The sequence below is a fragment of the Trachurus trachurus genome (genome assembly GCF_905171665.1).
Source record: "Trachurus trachurus genome assembly, chromosome: 6".
Lineage (NCBI taxonomy): Eukaryota > Metazoa > Chordata > Actinopteri > Carangiformes > Carangidae > Trachurus > Trachurus trachurus.
The window spans coordinates 21,696,863-21,715,711 of NC_139897.1; the positions used below are offsets into that span (position 1 = coordinate 21,696,863).

At 40.9% G+C, this 18,849-nt stretch overlaps 1 protein-coding gene across 1 annotated transcript; it reads left to right on the plus strand.

Moving 5' to 3' along the window:
* Window positions 1-5,397: 5,397 nt before the first annotated feature.
* Window positions 5,398-16,869, plus strand: LOC310986828 (myosin heavy chain, fast skeletal muscle-like; the record flags this gene model as incomplete). Its single annotated transcript, XM_083972914.1, has 39 exons — window positions 5,398-5,440; window positions 5,581-5,802; window positions 5,878-6,021; window positions 6,118-6,274; window positions 6,362-6,389; window positions 6,473-6,578; window positions 6,673-6,765; window positions 6,854-6,917; window positions 6,999-7,097; window positions 7,192-7,295; window positions 7,415-7,553; window positions 7,684-7,802; window positions 7,965-8,114; window positions 8,214-8,384; window positions 8,480-8,780; window positions 8,913-8,980; window positions 9,080-9,167; window positions 9,289-9,406; window positions 9,507-9,630; window positions 9,837-9,973; window positions 10,060-10,315; window positions 10,409-10,651; window positions 10,737-10,913; window positions 10,993-11,138; window positions 11,239-11,329; window positions 12,946-13,335; window positions 13,434-13,560; window positions 13,645-13,763; window positions 13,847-14,043; window positions 14,298-14,481; window positions 14,612-14,777; window positions 14,856-14,980; window positions 15,072-15,380; window positions 15,517-15,720; window positions 15,820-15,945; window positions 16,035-16,205; window positions 16,304-16,408; window positions 16,507-16,602; window positions 16,726-16,869. Exons 2-39 carry the CDS (start codon window positions 5,596-5,598, stop codon window positions 16,867-16,869), a joined length of 5,793 nt encoding a protein of 1,930 aa, XP_083829040.1. The 5' UTR covers window positions 5,398-5,440; window positions 5,581-5,595.
* Window positions 16,870-18,849: the final 1,980 nt, after the last annotated feature.

Sequence of the window (18,849 nt, forward strand, 5' to 3'; positions counted from 1 at the left end):
CAGTGTGGTCTGCCTGCAAGTGGCCGCTGAAACCAGATGTTTGTGCTGCCAGTCGGACTCGGATGTGTGTTGTCAGTGCCTGGACGCTATACTGGACGCGGAAAGTTGCTGCTAGCGTATAACTGGAGGAGAGTGGGTGAGTTGTTTTTGTCTCTTTTCAATAGAAACCAGGCAAAGCTAACAGATGTTTGATGCCTCGTATTATGGGTTGGGACCCTGTTTGTACTGTAAGACGTTTGGTGCTGTTCTGAGCATTATTTGTGGCTATGAGTGGCTTTTTGATCGGTTGCGCATGGATAGACTGCGCTGTTTGTTATGGTGCGGTCTTTGCTAAAGTTGCTACAACTAGAGAAGCTAGCGGTTAGCAGACTTCATCTCTCGAGTGGGGGTCTAACTCGGTGTCACGGTGCGTTGGACCCATAGATGTTGGGTTTACCGGCCGAGAACCCGCCCACTGGCCTCGAAGCAGCGGTCTCCGGACCTATTACTCAACGTTTCCACGCCCTAATTGGCGAGAATTTTAAATCTAATAATAAAACGGTAGAGTTAAAAAAAAAAAATCAGAGTGTGTGTGGGGGTAGAAACTATCGGTTGAGACCAAAAAACGTGATGACACCAGGCTTTGATCATGTTTATTGAGGATGTAAAATCTGCGATTTTAACATGGGGGTCTATGGAGAATGCTGCTTTCTGACACCAGCCCCCTGTGGCAGCCGAGAGGATTGCAGTTTTTTGAACACGGAAGTGAGCTTCACTTCTCAGACCGACAACTGCCCCCTTGGTTGGACCATGGGTTAAACTTACGCCGGAATTTCCCTTTAAATAACAATACATTCATGTGACAATGAAAAATGATATTGCTCAACTACCAGAGTGAGGCTGACCTTCACAGTCCAGTGACATGAGCCAGAAATGGACTTGAGGCTGTGCCTGCAGAGTCAGTTGAAGTGTTAATAGCCTGACATATGAGTGTGAATACCACAGACCTATCCCTTACGCTTAATCAGGAGCAATATATTTAATTTCTTGCTAAACTATTACATCTCAATTATTTTAATGGTTGACTTAGTATAGAATATTATAAGAGATAATTCATCAGTTGTCTGGGTATGTCACATTTAATAATTTGAATTAATTAATTAATTAATTAATGTATTAATTAAATATCATATAACATAATAATTAAATAATAAACTTTAATTGAATTGGCAAGTAAATAAATAAATAAATAAATAATAATAATCACCTGGAATCACTGTATTGACAGTTTATTAAACTGCATAACATTAAAATGGGATTATCACAAATTCAGGATCTGCCTTTGCTGGTGAAACACTAGATGGATGAAGCAACAAATGTAAAACTCACGTAACCATCAGCTGTAGACCTTACCATATTTGGTATGTGTTCTGTTTTTAACTTCTGCTTTGTCAGCAAAACACATTCAATGCAAGGAGTGTGTGAGGAGTGTGGTAGAGGACCTTATCTTTGTGGTGTAAAACTCTAAAGAAATACACTAACAATTCAGACAACAATAGATATAAGGGTTCTGTTAGAAATTATGTGTATGACATCAACAGTTTTTAATTAATTAAACATTTTTGTACGGATAGTGACATAGCCTAGGTGTTTTTAACTTCTGCTATGTGAGCAGAACACATTCAAAGCAAGAAGGATTCCAATTTAAGCCTGTGAGTGTGGTGGACAGGGCGCACTAGGTTTAAAGGATTAATAGAAGGGAATAGAAAAACACTTTATTCATCCCCCTGGAGGGAAATTCAAGTCTTCCAGCAGCTTGCAAGAACACATGACAAAAAAGATAACACACACAGAGCAATAAATAACCTAAAATGATATACAAAGTAAAAGTGTATAGCCTAACAAATGGCATTGTGCATATTGATGGCAGCAGGAATGAAGGATTTCCTGAATCTTGCTGTTCTGCAGGTCAGGGAGATGAGCCTGTTACCGCTCCTCTGGCCTGTGAGAGTCCTGTGTGGAGGGTGTCCGGAGTCACCCATGATGGTCTTCATCTTACACCCCATCCTCCACTTAACCACAACCTCTACCAGCTCCACTCCCCCTCCCATCACAGAGCTACATTTCTAGATGAGCTTGTTTAGTCTGTTCCTGTCCCTGACTCTGATGTTGTTACCCCAACAGACAGTGGCAAACAACGTAACACTTGCAATGATGGACTGATAGCACATGCGCAGCATTACATTACAAATGTCAAAGGACCTGAGTTTCTCAAAAAGAAACACACACAGACAGAGTGTACAGATCAATCCAACCTGTCATCAAGGTGTACTCCAAGGTACTTGTATTACTGAACCCACTCAATGTCCACCCCATCCACAGTCACGGACTGCAAGGATCTCTTGGACCTGCCAAAGTCAATAATAATTTCTTTGGTCTTTGCAACAAGTTGTTCTTGTTGCACCAGTCTGTGAACACTCCCACCAGGTCCCTGTATTCATCTTCCTGTCCCTCACAAATGCCACGATGGCCATATCGTCACAGCACTTCTGAACATGGCAAGATTCAGATTTTGTTGTAAAATCCACAGTGAACAGTGTGAAGAGGTTAGGTGAAAAAGCATAGTACCACTGTGTCTGACATGCAGTTCCCCAGCATCACATACTGTGGCCGCTCTGTAAGATAGTTATAGACCCTAGGCATCAGACATAGGATATGAAAATAATAAGAATATAGGATGCATAGGACCCTCGGCATCAGACATAGGATACGAGTACAAAAATTCACAAACAGCTAACAAAGACTGAGAAATAATTGTTTTTCAACTTTTTTGGACAGATCTAACAAAGATACAGTGCTGTGTAAAAAAAAAATGCAGGCAAGGCTCAATCAACATGCACATTCTCCTGATATTGGGTGGTGCTGGGAACAGATCCCCAGTCAAGTTCAATATAAAAATCACAACTTGCTCCCGCACTCACATAAGCTCTGTGGGTCAATGTTTTGGTCTATTGACCTAGGCCCAACATTTTACACTTGTTGTGGTGCTTCCTTTTATCAGCACACTTAAGCAATTCAAATTAATTAACAATACATTCCAGAAAATCCAGTAACAGTCCACAGGTCAACAGGCTAATCATCAAATCACAGCCTTTAGCTACTGTGGCATTGAAAAAGTAGTCCTGCCTAGATGTGAGGGTAATCTAAAGGAGACACTTCTTAGACAAGAACCCTTTTGAATCACAGAACTTCAAACTTTTGGGACTAACTTTGGTGTTAATGATGAATTGGAAAATGAAGGTTGTCTGTATTTACTGTATGTATCTTCCCCATTTCCCCTCCTATATTTTTCTTATATATCGATTGGGTGAAATCCAGGGGCGGACCCCCATCACACACGTGAATTTTCAAGCAAATCAGACAATGCTTGAAGGAGGTTCGAATCCCGCTTCCCCATTTCCTGTCTGCCTGACTGCACTTTCCATTAAAGGCAGAAAAGCCTGCAAAGACATGCACGTTAGGTTAATTGGCGACTCTAAATGTGTGAATGGTTGTCTGTCTATATGTATGTCGACCCTGCGATAGACTGGTGACCTGTCCAGGGTGTACCCCGCCTCTCGCCCGAAGTCAGCTGAGATAGGCTCCAGCCCACCCGTGACCCTAGTGCAGGATAAGCGGAATAGAAAATGGATGAATAGTTTGTTAAAGCAGAAGTGAGTGATCTGGTCGTTTTCGCTAATGCTGCGTTCCAGGCAGGCTTTTGAAATCGTAAATTACAGCTTCAAGTCACAACTTACGACTTTGTAGCGTTCCAGGCAACCCACTCATGTTTTTCCGACCTGTTTTACCTGTGAAAGTCACTATAACGGCCACTCGTAACTTCCGACCCGTGAACTCGTACCAGATCAAACTGATACAACTTCACAGGACGGAAAAACACGAGTCTACGAGTTTCCTTGAACGCACCATAACAGTCCTCGTCCCTACGTCGCCACATTCACGGCGTCCCTTGGCTGCACACACAGCCCTGCATGCCGTTCTCTCTCCTCATTGGATAAAAACTGTAGGATACGATAAATGTTTTCTCCTCGGCTCAGAGCAGAGCAGAGTGACTGACAGACCCATGTTTCGGTCCAAACACTCTATGTAAGTGATTGCTGTCGGAAGATATAACTATTTAAGACTTATATAAAATATATCACTTACTTCTACTTTAAGTTAAAGTGAAAGATACTTTGCTAATCCTTTGCAGGAAATTACAATGTTACCAGCAGCAGAAGACAACACAAGACCACACACACGCATCATACACAGAATACACAATAACACAACATTGCACAACCCGTTAAAGCATGTGTAAGTGAGTAAGAGCAGCAAGGTCTAAAATAAGATTTAAAAAGAAGTAAAAGTGGCATGGTCTAGAATAAGATTTTAAAAAGGAGGGAGAAACACTATCACATGCTTACAGAAGTTAAGAGAAGCTAAGGCTCATGATTCCAGTGGATAGTTAAAATACAACTTGAGACTAGTGGCCCTCACCTCCCACCTCATGAAGACAATAGCATGCTCAGCATGCTACTGTCAGCATGCTCAGCATGCTATTGTCAGCATGCCCAGGATCCTCTTCAGTTTGCCTACCGGGAGAAGTCAAGTCAAGTATTTTTATTGTCCCAGGACAGGGAAATGGGTTTGCAGTCAGGAAGATACGCACAGAGACATTCAAACACAATACACAAATGGACAGCAACAAAGGAAGAACCATGGACAAACTGCTGACAATCATGGAAAACAGTAGCTACCATTACAGTAGCTCTCAGTAGCTGTACAGTAGCTCTCAGAGGAGCATGTTTAGTGGCAGACTGCACTAACCTGCTCCACAGACTGCAGACTGAGAAAGTCCTTTGTTCCCAGAGCAGTCAGACTGAACTACCAATGAATATTCATGTGTTTTAAATGATGAATTCAGTATTTAATGCTTAACTAATGCTTAATAGTGTGTACTTATTATAAAGTGTTACCAATTTAAGAAAAATGTTCTTTCATCAGTACAAGAGCCGAAAACAAAAAAGGCCTGCTGAAAGCCTTTCAGTAGAAATATGGAGAGGAGAATTATGAGGGGTGATTAAACAGCCAATAAAAGTGCCATACCATATTCTGTAAACCACACCACATTATTTGTGTGTCCCGTTATAACTTGTGCTGCGTGCGCAATCTTGACCTTATAAAAGGATACAAAGAGAACAGAGGAGTGTGTGGAGACGCCTGACAGAGCCTGCTACTGGTAAGATCATCCTCTGTCTGCTCTGGAGAATATCAATGTTTTCATTTTAATGTATTTACAGCAATTGTTTCGATATATTTTGGAACAAATATTCTCTTAAATGTATCTCTGTGTCTGAAAATATATACTATGTTTTTAGGATTGTGGAATATAACAACATTTTGACAGAGAGAGGGTCAGGTATGAATATATTTTGAATTGAATGCATTTTATATGAAACATTTGATTGAATTAAGTTATTTTTGGCTGTTCAGATTCATGAGCTGATGTAACCTCAAAAAGGTGTCCTAAAATTACTCTCATTTCATTTTACCTCACAGACATAAACTGCCACCATGAGTACAGACGCAGAGATGGCCATTTATGGCAAAGCTGCCATTTACCTCCGTAAACCAGAGAAGGAGAGAATTGAGGCTCAAAGCAAACCCTTTGATGCCAAGGCTGCCTGCTATGTGACTGATGCCAAAGAGCTGTACCTGAAGGGAACAATCCTCAAGAAAGATGGTGGCAAAGTCACCGTCAAAGTCCTGGACACTCAGGAGGTTTGTAGCATAAATTCAGAGTTATATATGAGTTAAATGTGATCAGCTCTCATTGTAACCAATTTCCTGTTGCAGGAGAAGACAGTTAAAGAGGATGACGTCTCTCAAATGAACCCTCCCAAGTACGACAAAATTGAGGATATGGCCATGATGACCTATCTCAATGAAGCCTCTGTCCTGTATAACCTCAAAGAGCGTTATGCAGCATGGATGATCTATGTAAGACAATCTTCCAGATGATACACACAATATTGAAAATGATTATACTTGTAGGAAACCTAGGGTTAACTCTTTTAACTTTATGATCACTTTTAGACCTACTCTGGTTTGTTCTGTGCCACCGTGAACCCCTACAAGATGCTCCCAGTGTACGATCCTGAAGTTGTGAATGCCTACAGAGGCAAGAAGCGTATGGAGGCTCCACCCCACATCTTCTCTGTCTCTGACAACGCTTACCAGTTCATGCTAACTGGTAAATCCTTTTCAATATAAAATGTGTTAGTATGAGGTTTATGTTGTAGAAATAAGTGCTTAATTACTTTATTTTATGCTTTAACAGACAGGGAGAACCAGTCTGTCTTGATCACGTAAGTTTCATTTTTTGTTAACGGTTTTTCCAAGATAATCAAATAGGTTGATCAAACTTTTATAAGTCTTTGTTTATACCTAGTGGAGAATCTGGTGCTGGAAAGACTGTCAACACCAAGCGTGTCATCCAGTACTTTGCCACAATCTCAGTTGGTGGTGGTGAAAAGAAGAAGGAGAGCCAAATGAAGGTATGTCACAATGACTCTGAATGTGTATTCAGTGCATATAGTATCTCCACGAGAAAAAACACATTTTGATATGATTTTGTCACTTGGATAATAGGGCTCACTGGAGGATCAGATTATTGCAGCCAATCCTCTGCTGGAGGCCTATGGTAATGCCAAAACTGTGAGGAATGACAACTCTTCTCGTTTTGTAAGTATGGAGAGATGTCAGCAAGAGAAAATTCCTCTTACACATTGCCAATACTGAGAGATTTTAACAACTGCTTTGTTCCAAACAGGGTAAATTCATCAGAATCCATTTCGGCACAACTGGCAAACTGGCTAGTGCTGATATTGAGACATGTAAGTAACAAATCTCATAGTAAACACAAATGATTGGTGTTGAGAATTGTCCAGTTTGTGATTCAAGACCCACATTTGCAGATCTGCTGGAGAAGTCTAGAGTGTCATTCCAGCTCCCTGATGAGAGAGGCTACCACATCTTCTACCAGATGATGACCAACCACAAGCCTGAGCTGATTGGTAAGCAGGTTAAGCTGCTGCACAATGGTAAATATTCTTAGAGATTTCATTGAAAAACACTCTATTGAAACTTACCCCATTTTTTCACCTGCAGAAATGTCACTCATCACAACAAACCCCTACGACTTCCCCATGTGCAGTCAGGGTCAGATCACTGTGGCCAGTATTGATGACAAAGTTGAGCTGGAAGCCACTGATGTTAGTGGTTTTAATTGTTAAAATCTTAACAATAATTTGCATGTTAATTATAAAAATGGCTTTCTGAATGGGTTTTGTGAAGTGATTACATATTCTGATGACACTTTCTGTGAGCACAGAATGCCATTGATATCCTGGGCTTCAATGGTGAGGAGAAGATGGGCATCTACAAATTGACTGGTGCTGTGCTCCACCATGGTAACATGAAGTTCAAGCAGAAGCAGCGTGAGGAGCAGGCTGAGCCCGATGGCAACGAGGGTGAGGATTTATCATCATTCATGAAAAATTTGGATGTAACAACAACAGAGATTCTTGTCTGTCATTTGTTTCTATTATTTGCAGTCAGTGTAACATAAGTGTTAACTGTAAATCACTGAACTGTTGTCAGATGCTGACAAGATTGCTTACCTGTTGGGTCTGAACTCTGCTGACATGCTGAAGGCTCTGTGCTATCCCAGAGTGAAGGTCGGAAATGAGTTTGTCACCAAGGGACAGACTGTGCCTCAGGTAAATATGAAGTATAATTTTCCAATCAAAACAAACATACTGTTATACTGATTCAAGGGAATCAGTATAACATCAAGTCTATGAAAGATAGTTTTATACATGAAATGCGAAATGCTTTGACTTGAGCAGTATTACCCCTTAAGTCATTTTTATGTTATTTAGGTGCATAACTCAGTGACTGCCCTGGCCAAGTCTATCTATGAGAGGATGTTCTTGTGGATGGTCATCCGTATCAACCAGATGCTGGACACCAAGCAGCAAAGGAATTACTTCATTGGTGTGCTGGATATTGCCGGTTTTGAAATCTTTGATGTAAGCTTCATTCACTGTATTTCAGCCTACAATACTTTTCATGGCAGAATCCTTCTTCATGCCTGTAAAGGATTAGGTTGACTATTTCTCCTCTAACAGTACAACAGCATGGAGCAGCTGTGCATCAACTTCACCAATGAGAAACTGCAACAGTTCTTCAACCATCACATGTTCGTCCTGGAGCAAGAGGAATACAAGAAGGAGGGTATTATCTGGGAGTTCATTGACTTCGGTATGGACTTGGCTGCCTGCATTGAGCTGATTGAGAAGGTACAGTTGAATTTCTGTGATATATTTAAAGACACTCCTCTGAATATTTAACAACAGTATCAGTTCATGGCAAACCTCCTTCTGCTTTCTTCAAGCCCATGGGGATCTTCTCCATCCTTGAAGAGGAGTGCATGTTCCCCAAGGCCACTGACACATCCTTCAAGAATAAGCTGTATGACCAGCATCTTGGCAAAACCAAAGCCTTTGAGAAGCCAAAGCCAGCCAAGGGCAAGGCTGAGGCCCACTTCTCCCTGGTGCATTATGCTGGTACTGTGGACTACAATATCTCTGGCTGGCTGGACAAGAACAAGGACCCACTGAACGACTCTGTCGTGCAGCTGTACCAGAAGTCCCCTGTTAAACTGTTGGCATCCCTGTATCCACCTGTTGTTGAGGGTATGATATAGAGTTCATTGCAATATTCTTAAGAATATTTCAAGATTGTATGTACCATAAATGCTAAACTAAATTTAACATGTGCCCCTCGATTATTAAGTGTAACAAAGCTTTTGCACTCATTATCAATAGAGACCGGTGGCAAGAAGGGAGGCAAGAAGAAGGGTGGCTCTATGCAGACTGTGTCTTCACAGTTCAGGGTAAGGTTGACATTATATACTAAAAAATAACAACACATTTAACTTTAAAAATACATGTAAGTGCTAGATTTCATGATAATTACTATTTTCCATCTATAGGAGAACTTGGGCAAGCTGATGACTAACTTGAGGAGCACCCATCCTCACTTTGTGCGTTGTCTGATTCCCAATGAGTCCAAGACTCCAGGTACAAAAACACAATCTCCTTTTTGTCTGTGTGTGTTTGTTTTGTTTGGGGATGATGTTGCAAGACTTCCAAACAATAACAATGTATTCACCGTACTAACGGCCAAATCTCTGTTCCACAGGTCTGATGGAGAACTTCCTGGTCATCCACCAGCTCAGGTGTAACGGTGTGCTGGAGGGTATCAGAATCTGCAGGAAAGGATTCCCTAGCAGAATCCTCTATGGTGACTTCAAGCAGAGGTATCAATATATAGTTTATTAATATAGTTTAATAACTTTTTTTTTGATTAAGACAAGGTAAAGAAAATGCACACACTGACCATTGAATCTCTCATAATAGATACAAGGTACTGAATGCCAGTGTCATCCCTGAGGGCCAGTTCATTGACAACAAGAAGGCATCTGAGAAGCTGCTTGGATCAATTGATGTTAATCACGATGAGTACAGATTTGGACACACCAAGGTAGGCACCATGCATGATCTGTTATAATTCAGTATATTTACCAATGAGGATAGGTTTTTACATTAGAAATACATCTAAATGAACAATCTACTTAATTTAAATTAATTTAGTGCAACAGCGGACCGATGTGCCAAAGGACAAGTGTCATAGATGCAGAGCAGCCTTAATTAGGCCATTCATAAAATGTAAATCGTCTGTTTATTCAGGTGTTCTTCAAGGCTGGTCTGCTGGGTACCCTTGAGGAGATGAGAGATGAAAAACTGGCAGCTCTGGTCACCATGACTCAGGGTCTCTGCCGTGGATACCTCATGAGAAGGGAGTTTGTGAAGATGATGGAAAGAAGGCATGTTGGAAAAAACTACGTAACACACACACATGACAAACAGAAATAATGATGATTTCCCTATAACACAAATCTCTTCTCTACAGGGATGCCATTTTCACCATCCAGTACAACATCCGCTCCTTCATGAATGTCAAGCACTGGCCATGGATGAAGGTTTACTACAAGATCAAGCCTCTGCTGAAGAGTGCTGAAACTGAGAAGGAGCTGGCTAATATGAAAGAAAACTATGATAAGATGAAAACTGACCTGGCTACTGCCCTGGCCAAGAAGAAGGAACTGGAAGAGAAGATGGTGTCTCTTGTGCAAGAGAAGAATGATCTGCAGCTCCAAGTGGCATCTGTAAGTACATGTGAAAAGAAAGCTGTGATTTCTGATGTTTCTGAAACAAGATTTTGATGTGCTAACAGAATACATTCATGCAACATGATCTAGGAAGGAGAGAATCTGTCAGATGCTGAGGAGAGATGTGAGGGACTCATCAAGAGCAAGATTCAGTTGGAGGCCAAACTCAAAGAGACAACTGAGAGACTGGAAGATGAAGAGGAAATGAATGCTGAGCTTACTGCTAAGAAGAGGAAGCTGGAGGATGAATGCTCTGAGCTGAAGAAGGATATTGATGACCTGGAGCTTACCTTGGCCAAGGTGGAAAAGGAGAAACATGCCACTGAGAACAAGGTTTGTCAACATGAATATCTCCATTAGATAAAGGAAAATCAGCACAATTAACTGTTGAATAACAAAATCTTTCTTGCAACCATAGGTGAAGAACCTGACAGAGGAGATGGCCTCTCAGGATGAGAGCATTGCTAAGCTGACCAAGGAGAAGAAAGCCCTCCAGGAGGCTCATCAGCAGACTCTTGATGACCTGCAGGCTGAGGAAGACAAAGTCAACACTCTGACCAAGGCCAAGACCAAGCTTGAACAGCAAGTTGATGATGTAAGTTTTTAAAGTCTATGACTTGGCAAAACAAGACCTTTCATGAACATATTCATTATTTATTGATATCAACTTGCAGCTTGAGGGTTCCCTGGAACAAGAGAAGAAACTGCGTATGGACCTTGAGAGAGCCAAGAGAAAGCTCGAGGGTGACCTGAAACTGGCCCAGGAATCCATCATGGATCTTGAGAATGACAAACAGCAGTCTGATGAGAAGATCAAAAAGTAAGAGATTTAATTTTCTTCTCTAAAAAGAACTGTCATGTTTGTTGACACACTCAGTAGGTTGCATATACTCATACACTGCATTTTCTTATTTACACAGGAAGGACTTTGAAATCAGCCAGCTCCTCAGCAAGATCGAGGATGAGCAGTCACTGGGTGCTCAGCTCCAGAAGAAGATCAAGGAGCTTCAGGTAATGACACTGATATAATGCATTGGCAGTGGCGAACCGTGGACCCAGACCCTGGGCCTTCAATAGGACCATGTAGCAATAAAAAATTAAACATAGCAATAGAAATAATAGCCAGAGCCTTGTCACATGGATGGTCGGCATATTACATGTTTCTTTGCCCTAACTGGCTTCACAACACACAAGGTGATTCTGGAAAAACAGTCATTCAAAGCTGGCTATCATGAATCACTTATTTAAAAAAAAAACTAGCAAATCACACATTAACTTATTTGTTTAGCTGGAATGAAAGTAAAATGTCAATCATGAGCTGTTCAACAACTAAAGATGTATTTTTGATAATGTTTTTTGTGTTTGTTTGAGCTTTAGACACAGTTGAATTTCACTGTGGATTTAATATTTCTGCCAAAAGTGGCTATAAAACAAACACCTCCTGAGGTGACATGGGAAAAAGGCACAAGCTCTTTCTAAATGTTCAGCCATTTTCACTGACCTTAATGGCTATCAAACTACCGGTATATGCAAATTGTAGGTTTAAACAGTACAAATTCAGTTCTGTGCTGCTGCTGCTGCTGCTGCTGCTGCTGCGGCGCTGGGTCTGTGGGTCTGTGGGGCTTCAGGGCTTCAACAGCAGAACTGACCCAGCTTAAAGTAATGCGTTTAATCAGCACCATTTAAACTTCTAATAAATAAATGTGCGCTCCGGCCACAGACTGTAGGCTCCGCTCTTTCCTTACGGTAACTATTCTCTTGATCAGCGTGGTGAAAGCATAGACTGTAGGGTGAAAGACAATCTCGTTGTTGTTGTTGTCACCGTGGCAAAGTGTCGTGTGTGTACGGGGGAAGGGAGGGGCGGGGGTGACAGGTCCAGCAGGAGGACAAACTATCCTGCGTTTAAATAACATGTCGAAAATATCTGCTTGACAACTCATGGAGCTGGAAGCAGCCCTAAATAAGTAACTACACTTTAACAACAAGCCCAAAAACCCGCAACCCACGACTACCAATATAAGCGACTTCACAGAAAAACAAAGTCACGTAAAACAAAGTCACGTATAATAAGCGGACTTGGCAACCCGCTCCCTCACTATTTTGGCGGCAATGTTGTTCTGCTGGGTATTCGCGAATACCCGGAAGCTGTCGTGATATGGTCCCGCCCACAACTCAGTGGAATATGATTGGCTAAGACACCTGTCAATCTCAAATTCATGCCCACATTGACTTGCATTACACGGGCCTTCGCTCACAGCCACTGAAGGCCCTGCAGGGGGAGTCGATGATTTACTGCCCAGATACCGTTGGAAGAAAAATTGTGATTGGTCCATTTGCCGTTCCATTATATTAACCCATTGTTTCCCAAGAAATATTAGTCCCAACTTTATAACAACTATCTAATATTACTTGTGTGTTGCTCACTGTATAAAATAAATAAATAAAATAAAAATTAAAAATAAAATAAATATATAGTAGTACAATAATTATTTCAATATTTTTTCTTAGGCCTTCACTGAATACCTTGAAGGCCCAGAGGGTTCCCCTCTGTGCATTGGTGCATACCTTTGGTATGTTTTATTTTAATGTTCACTGTTCACTAAATGACAACATATTACATTAAACAGGCCCGTATTGAGGAACTGGAGGAAGAGATTGAGGCTGAGCGTGCTGCTCGTGCCAAGGTTGAGAAGCAGAGGGCTGACCTCTCCAGGGAACTTGAGGAGATCAGTGAGAGGCTGGAGGAGGCCGGTGGTGCCACTGCTGCTCAGATTGAGATGAACAAGAAGCGTGAGGCTGAGTTCCAGAAGCTGCGTCGTGACCTGGAGGAGTCCACTCTGCAGCATGAAGCTACTGCTGCTGCTCTTCGTAAGAAGCAGGCTGACAGTGTCGCTGAGCTGGGAGAGCAGATCGACAACCTCCAGCGTGTCAAGCAGAAGCTTGAGAAGGAAAAGAGTGAATACAAGATGGAGATTGATGATCTCTCCAGCAACATGGAGGCTGTGGCCAAAGCAAAGGTAAATGATATATTAAATCGCAATTTGATAATTAGATAATAACTGTAATAACTGAGGGATTCATGAATAAAACTGATTTTATTCTTTCTCGACTCAAGGGAAATCTGGAAAAGATGTGCCGTACTCTTGAGGACCAACTTAGTGAACTGAAGACCAAGAATGATGAAAATGTCCGCCAAAACAATGACCTGAGTGCACAGAGAGCACGTCTCCAGACAGAAAACGGTTTGTTTAACACACGGTTTACCTACAGTAATCTTCAGTGTACAATGAAGACACACTAATGTTTGATGATAATTATTAAACTAGGTGAGTTTGGCCGTCAAATTGAGGAGAAGGAGGCTCTTGTCTCCCAGCTGACCAGAGGCAAACAGGCCTTCACTCAGCAGATTGAGGAGCTGAAGAGACAGACTGAAGAGGAGGTTAAGGTAAGGAAACTGAACGTGTGTCCTGGTTTTACTTAATGGCATTTAGACATTTGGTGCATTCAAGCATACATGTCTTCCACTAGGCCAAGAATGCTCTTGCTCATGGACTGCAATCAGCTCGCCATGACTGTGACCTGCTGAGGGAACAGTTTGAGGAGGAGCAGGAGGCCAAGGCTGAGCTGCAGCGTGGAATGTCCAAGGCCAACAGTGAGGTGGCTCAGTGGAGAACTAAGTATGAAACTGATGCTATCCAGCGCACTGAGGAGCTTGAGGAGGCCAAGTGAGTACTGCTCAAACAATAAAATGACAGATATTGGTATCAATAAGTATTTTTATCAAAGCAATTTTGTTGCATTTTCTAAAATAATAAGTAACACTTGACACTGCAGTAATGGTCACTGGTCTTATCATAGTGGCTGTTCAGTCTAAGAAAAATAACATCTAACAATATATGTAACTATCTATATGTAAATGGCTCTAGTAAATTTAAAGTTTTTAAGGACTGACAAGAAAATGTAACATTTTTTAAAATAGGAAAAAGCTGGCTCAGCGCCTTCAGGATGCTGAGGAGCAGATCGAGGCTGTGAATTCCAAGTGTGCCTCTCTGGAGAAAACCAAACAGAGGCTCCAGAGTGAGGTGGAGGACCTCATGATTGATGTTGAGAGGGCTAATGGACTGGCTGCTAACCTGGACAAGAAGCAGAGGAACTTTGACAAGGTACTAATGTTAATCTTGTGTGGCCAGGTCAAATGAAATTGTGAACACTAAAAATATCATTATATACGTATATGTGTTTGTTTTCATATTGGTACATAACCAATTAAACCATATTAATTTTGTCACTCAGGTGTTGGCAGAGTGGAAGCAAAAGTATGAGGAGGGTCAGGCCGAGCTTGAAGGAGCTCAGAAGGAGGCTCGTTCTCTCAGCACTGAACTGTTCAAGATGAAGAACTCATATGAGGAAGCTCTGGATCACCTGGAGACCATGAAGCGTGAAAACAAGAACCTGCAGCGTAAGTTCCTCATTGCATTGGAAACTAGGTTTAAATTTTGAGGCTTAGTGATTATTAACCACAGTTCTTTCTCTGCAGAGGAGATCTCAGATCTGACTGAACAGATGGGTGAGACTGGCAAGAGCATCCATGAGCTGGAGAAGGCCAAGAAGCAGGTGGAGACAGAGAAGTCTGAGATCCAGACAGCTCTTGAGGAGGCTGAGGTAAAAAAAAATGTATCTGAGGAGATAAAAATCAGCATACTGTGAAAGATCTCAGGATAAGGATGAACATTTTATTCCTTGATGTCAATAGGGAACTCTGGAACACGAAGAGTCTAAGATCCTGCGTGTCCAGCTGGAGCTCAACCAGATTAAGGGTGAGGTGGACAGGAAGCTGGGAGAAAAAGATGAGGAGATGGAGCAGATCAAGAGGAACAGCCAGAGGGTGATTGACTCCATGCAGGGTACTCTGGATTCTGAGGTCAGGAGCAGGAACGATGCCCTGAGAATCAAGAAGAAGATGGAGGGAGATCTGAATGAGATGGAGATTCAGCTGAGCCATGCCAATCGCCAGGCTTCTGAGTCCCAGAAGCAGCTGAGGAATGTGCAGGCACAGCTCAAGGTATTGTTGTCATAGTGCTGCTGCACAAACTACAGTATAGTGAGTGGCCCCACAAAACCTCTCAGTGGTGTTAATCTGAATATTTTTATTTTTTTAAATTTCTAATCTGAATATTTTTAATATACTTTTGAACTAGGATGCCCAACTGCACCTTGATGATGCTGTCAGAGCCCAGGAAGACCTCAAGGAACAGGCTGCCATGGTGGACCGCAGAAATGGTCTTATGGTGGCTGAAATTGAGGAACTTAGAGCTGCTCTGGAACAGACAGAGAGAGGCCGCAAGGTCGCTGAACAGGAGCTGGTGGACGCCAGTGAGCGTGTTGGACTTCTGCACTCTCAGGTGATGATCATTTCAACAATTTAAAAAACAAAAAAGGTTTAATGATGCAAAAATGAGGCATGTTATCAGCTAAGTGACATTTATCTTTAAATCTCTTAGAACACCAGCCTTATAAACACCAAGAAGAAGCTTGAAACTGACCTGGTCCAGATCCAGAGTGAAGTTGATGACACTGTTCAGGAAGCAAGAAATGCAGAGGAGAAGGCAAAGAAGGCCATCACCGATGTAGGTTTAACTTTCATTTGGTCATAGTACTACTCCAGTTAAAATGTGTTTTTAATGAGACACTCTAATCCCAATTTTATATTCTCTAGGCTGCCATGATGGCTGAGGAGCTGAAGAAGGAGCAGGATACTAGCGCTCACCTGGAGAGGATGAAGAAGAACCTGGAGGTTGCTGTTAAGGACCTGCAGCACCGTCTGGATGAGGCTGAGAACCTGGCCATGAAGGGTGGCAAGAAGCAGCTCCAGAAACTCGAGTCTAGGGTACAACAGTCATGTTAATGTTTTGCCAGAGTGGTAGAAGTAAAAAGATATACAAAAGACATTTTAAATATTGCATACAAACCTTCTGTTTTCTGAAGGTGCGTGAGCTGGAGACAGAGGTTGAGGCTGAGCAGAGACGTGGAGCAGATGCTGTTAAGGGTGTCCGCAAGTATGAGAGGAGAGTGAAGGAGCTCACCTATCAGGTAATGCTCTGATCACATTTAACATATACAGTATAAATCCATCAAATATCAGTTTACTTCCCATTATAACATTTAAATATGAATATTTCATATTACAGACTGAGGAGGACAAGAAAAACGTTGCCAGGCTGCAGGATCTGGTCGACAAGCTGCAGCTCAAGGTGAAGGCCTACAAGAGGCAGGCTGAGGAAGCGGTAAGGACAAAACATGTATTTAAAAAACAGGAATTTCATAGCATGCCGTATTTCATTGCACAGTATACAGTATATGCTGGCCCTTTTGAAAATTTTAACATTTTACAATATATTGTATTCCAGGAGGAGCAGGCCAATGTTCATCTGTCCAAGTGCAGGAAGGTCCAGCATGAGCTGGAGGAGGCTGAGGAGCGTGCTGACATTGCTGAGTCCCAGGTCAACAAGCTCAGAGCCAAGAGCCGCGACCCTGGCAAGGTAAAGACATAAGCTTAATGGAAATAGAATATCTATCAAATCCCATACTCCAGTCTATCATAATGCCATAAATAACATTGCAAACAAACCACAACATGTACTCAGAGTGTGAAATTACTGTATGCAAATACAGTATGTACTGCAAACATTCATCAACTGTCTTTTCTTTTCTTTTTTTTACAGGGAAAAGACGCAGCTGAGTAAAGCACCCTAGCTGATTGGCTGTTTTCTATTCATATAATATGAAGTGAAATATTCCAAATAAAACTGATTTTCATGTTAAATTGCTGTCTGTGTTGATTTGAATGACAAAGATTTGAATATGAGAAAGAGTAACACAGATGACACAGGTAGATATCATTCGACACTGGAATATCTGACTAATATCGGTTAAAAAAATGTTGTTTTTACTTCACGGTTAAAATTACAGGGGAGCGCCTCTCTAGTGTCTTTCACTGTAGTGAGAGGTGGCTAACCTGAGCTCTTTCTCTACTATCAAAACAATAAGATGGGGTTTCTGTAATAAACTTAAAGTATACACTAAATGAATGTATGAAGAGTTTAAAATTTGATTACAGTGTGTCTTTTGTTTTTTTGTTTTACAAAAAATGCTGTAAAACTACTTGCTTACCAGGACATCTATAGACACAGCTTTTCGGAACAACAGCTCTTGTTTCTTTTCTGTTAACTTAAGCATTCAAGAGACTTGCAGTTAAACTCCAGTGGAGACATTAAATTAGTAAGGTTCTCTGCTCTGAGGTGAATTGTATAGCATACAAGCATGAGCAAATAGAGGTGCCACATTACCATTTCTTTTTTTTTTTTTTTTTTTTTAATGGGAATAGGCATATACAATGTATAAACCGACAATACACTGACCAATACACAAACAGACAGAAGACAAACACACAAAACACTACAACAACAACAACAACAACAACAAAAAAAGGATGTGAAACTACTAAAATTATATCAACAGTAACTACTTAGTATACCTTCATTCAAAAGTAAGTTTTTCCCATTTTTTGTTATGCATTTCTATCTTGTCTTGATTGGATGCGATAATTTTTTCCAAAAGAAATTGGCATCGCACTTTATTTCTAAAAAAAGCCAAATTCAGAAGTATGTTTGTTTGGGTCTTAAAAATAAATATTTTCCCCAAAAGGATGATGGTGTTCACAATCTGTGGGCAGTTTATCTCCAGTACTCCCAACAAAATATTTAATGGTGTAAATTCGAAGTGAATATTTTTGGGTCTTAGCCACTTTTGAATGTCTAACCAAAATCTGACTACATGTGTACAATAAAAAAATAAGTGTAACTGATCCTCCACTTCTTCATTGCAAAATTTACATAATGGAGAGTGGTTAATATTAAAAATATTTAATTGTTTATTTGTGGCGGTAATTCTATAGAAAATCTTAATTTGAAAAATTCTAGAATATGAATCAATTGTTCTTGTATAAATGGACCTAAAATAATCTTTCCAGGGAATCAAAGTGTTAAACTCATCTTCCCAAAAGGAGCAGGCTGCGTGTGGAAAAAGAGACAGACATCTGCTAAATAAGAAAAAATTATACATCATTTTATTTATCTTAATTTTTGTTAACCATTTAAGAGTTTTTTGAACTGGGGCACTAACCTGCTGATTGTTACTAGAATTTTTTAATTTCCTCCTCCAATTTAATGGCACTGTAGAAAGCAGTTGATTAAAATTATAACTGTCACATAATTGTCCATATTTTTTATTAAACTGTTCATATGAAAGAAAGTTACCTGCATTATCAAGAAGATCATTTATAAAAATAATTCCTTTACTCTGGAAATGCTTCCATAAGAAAGGTTTTTCATTAATTAACAGTGAAGAATTCATCCATATTATTTGATACTGGATCTCGTTTAATGAATTTGGGGGATAGTACTGGAAACTTAACCAAGCTTTGACTGCATCTTTAAAAAATGGCGAAAGGTTACCCAGTGGTTCTTTTAGTA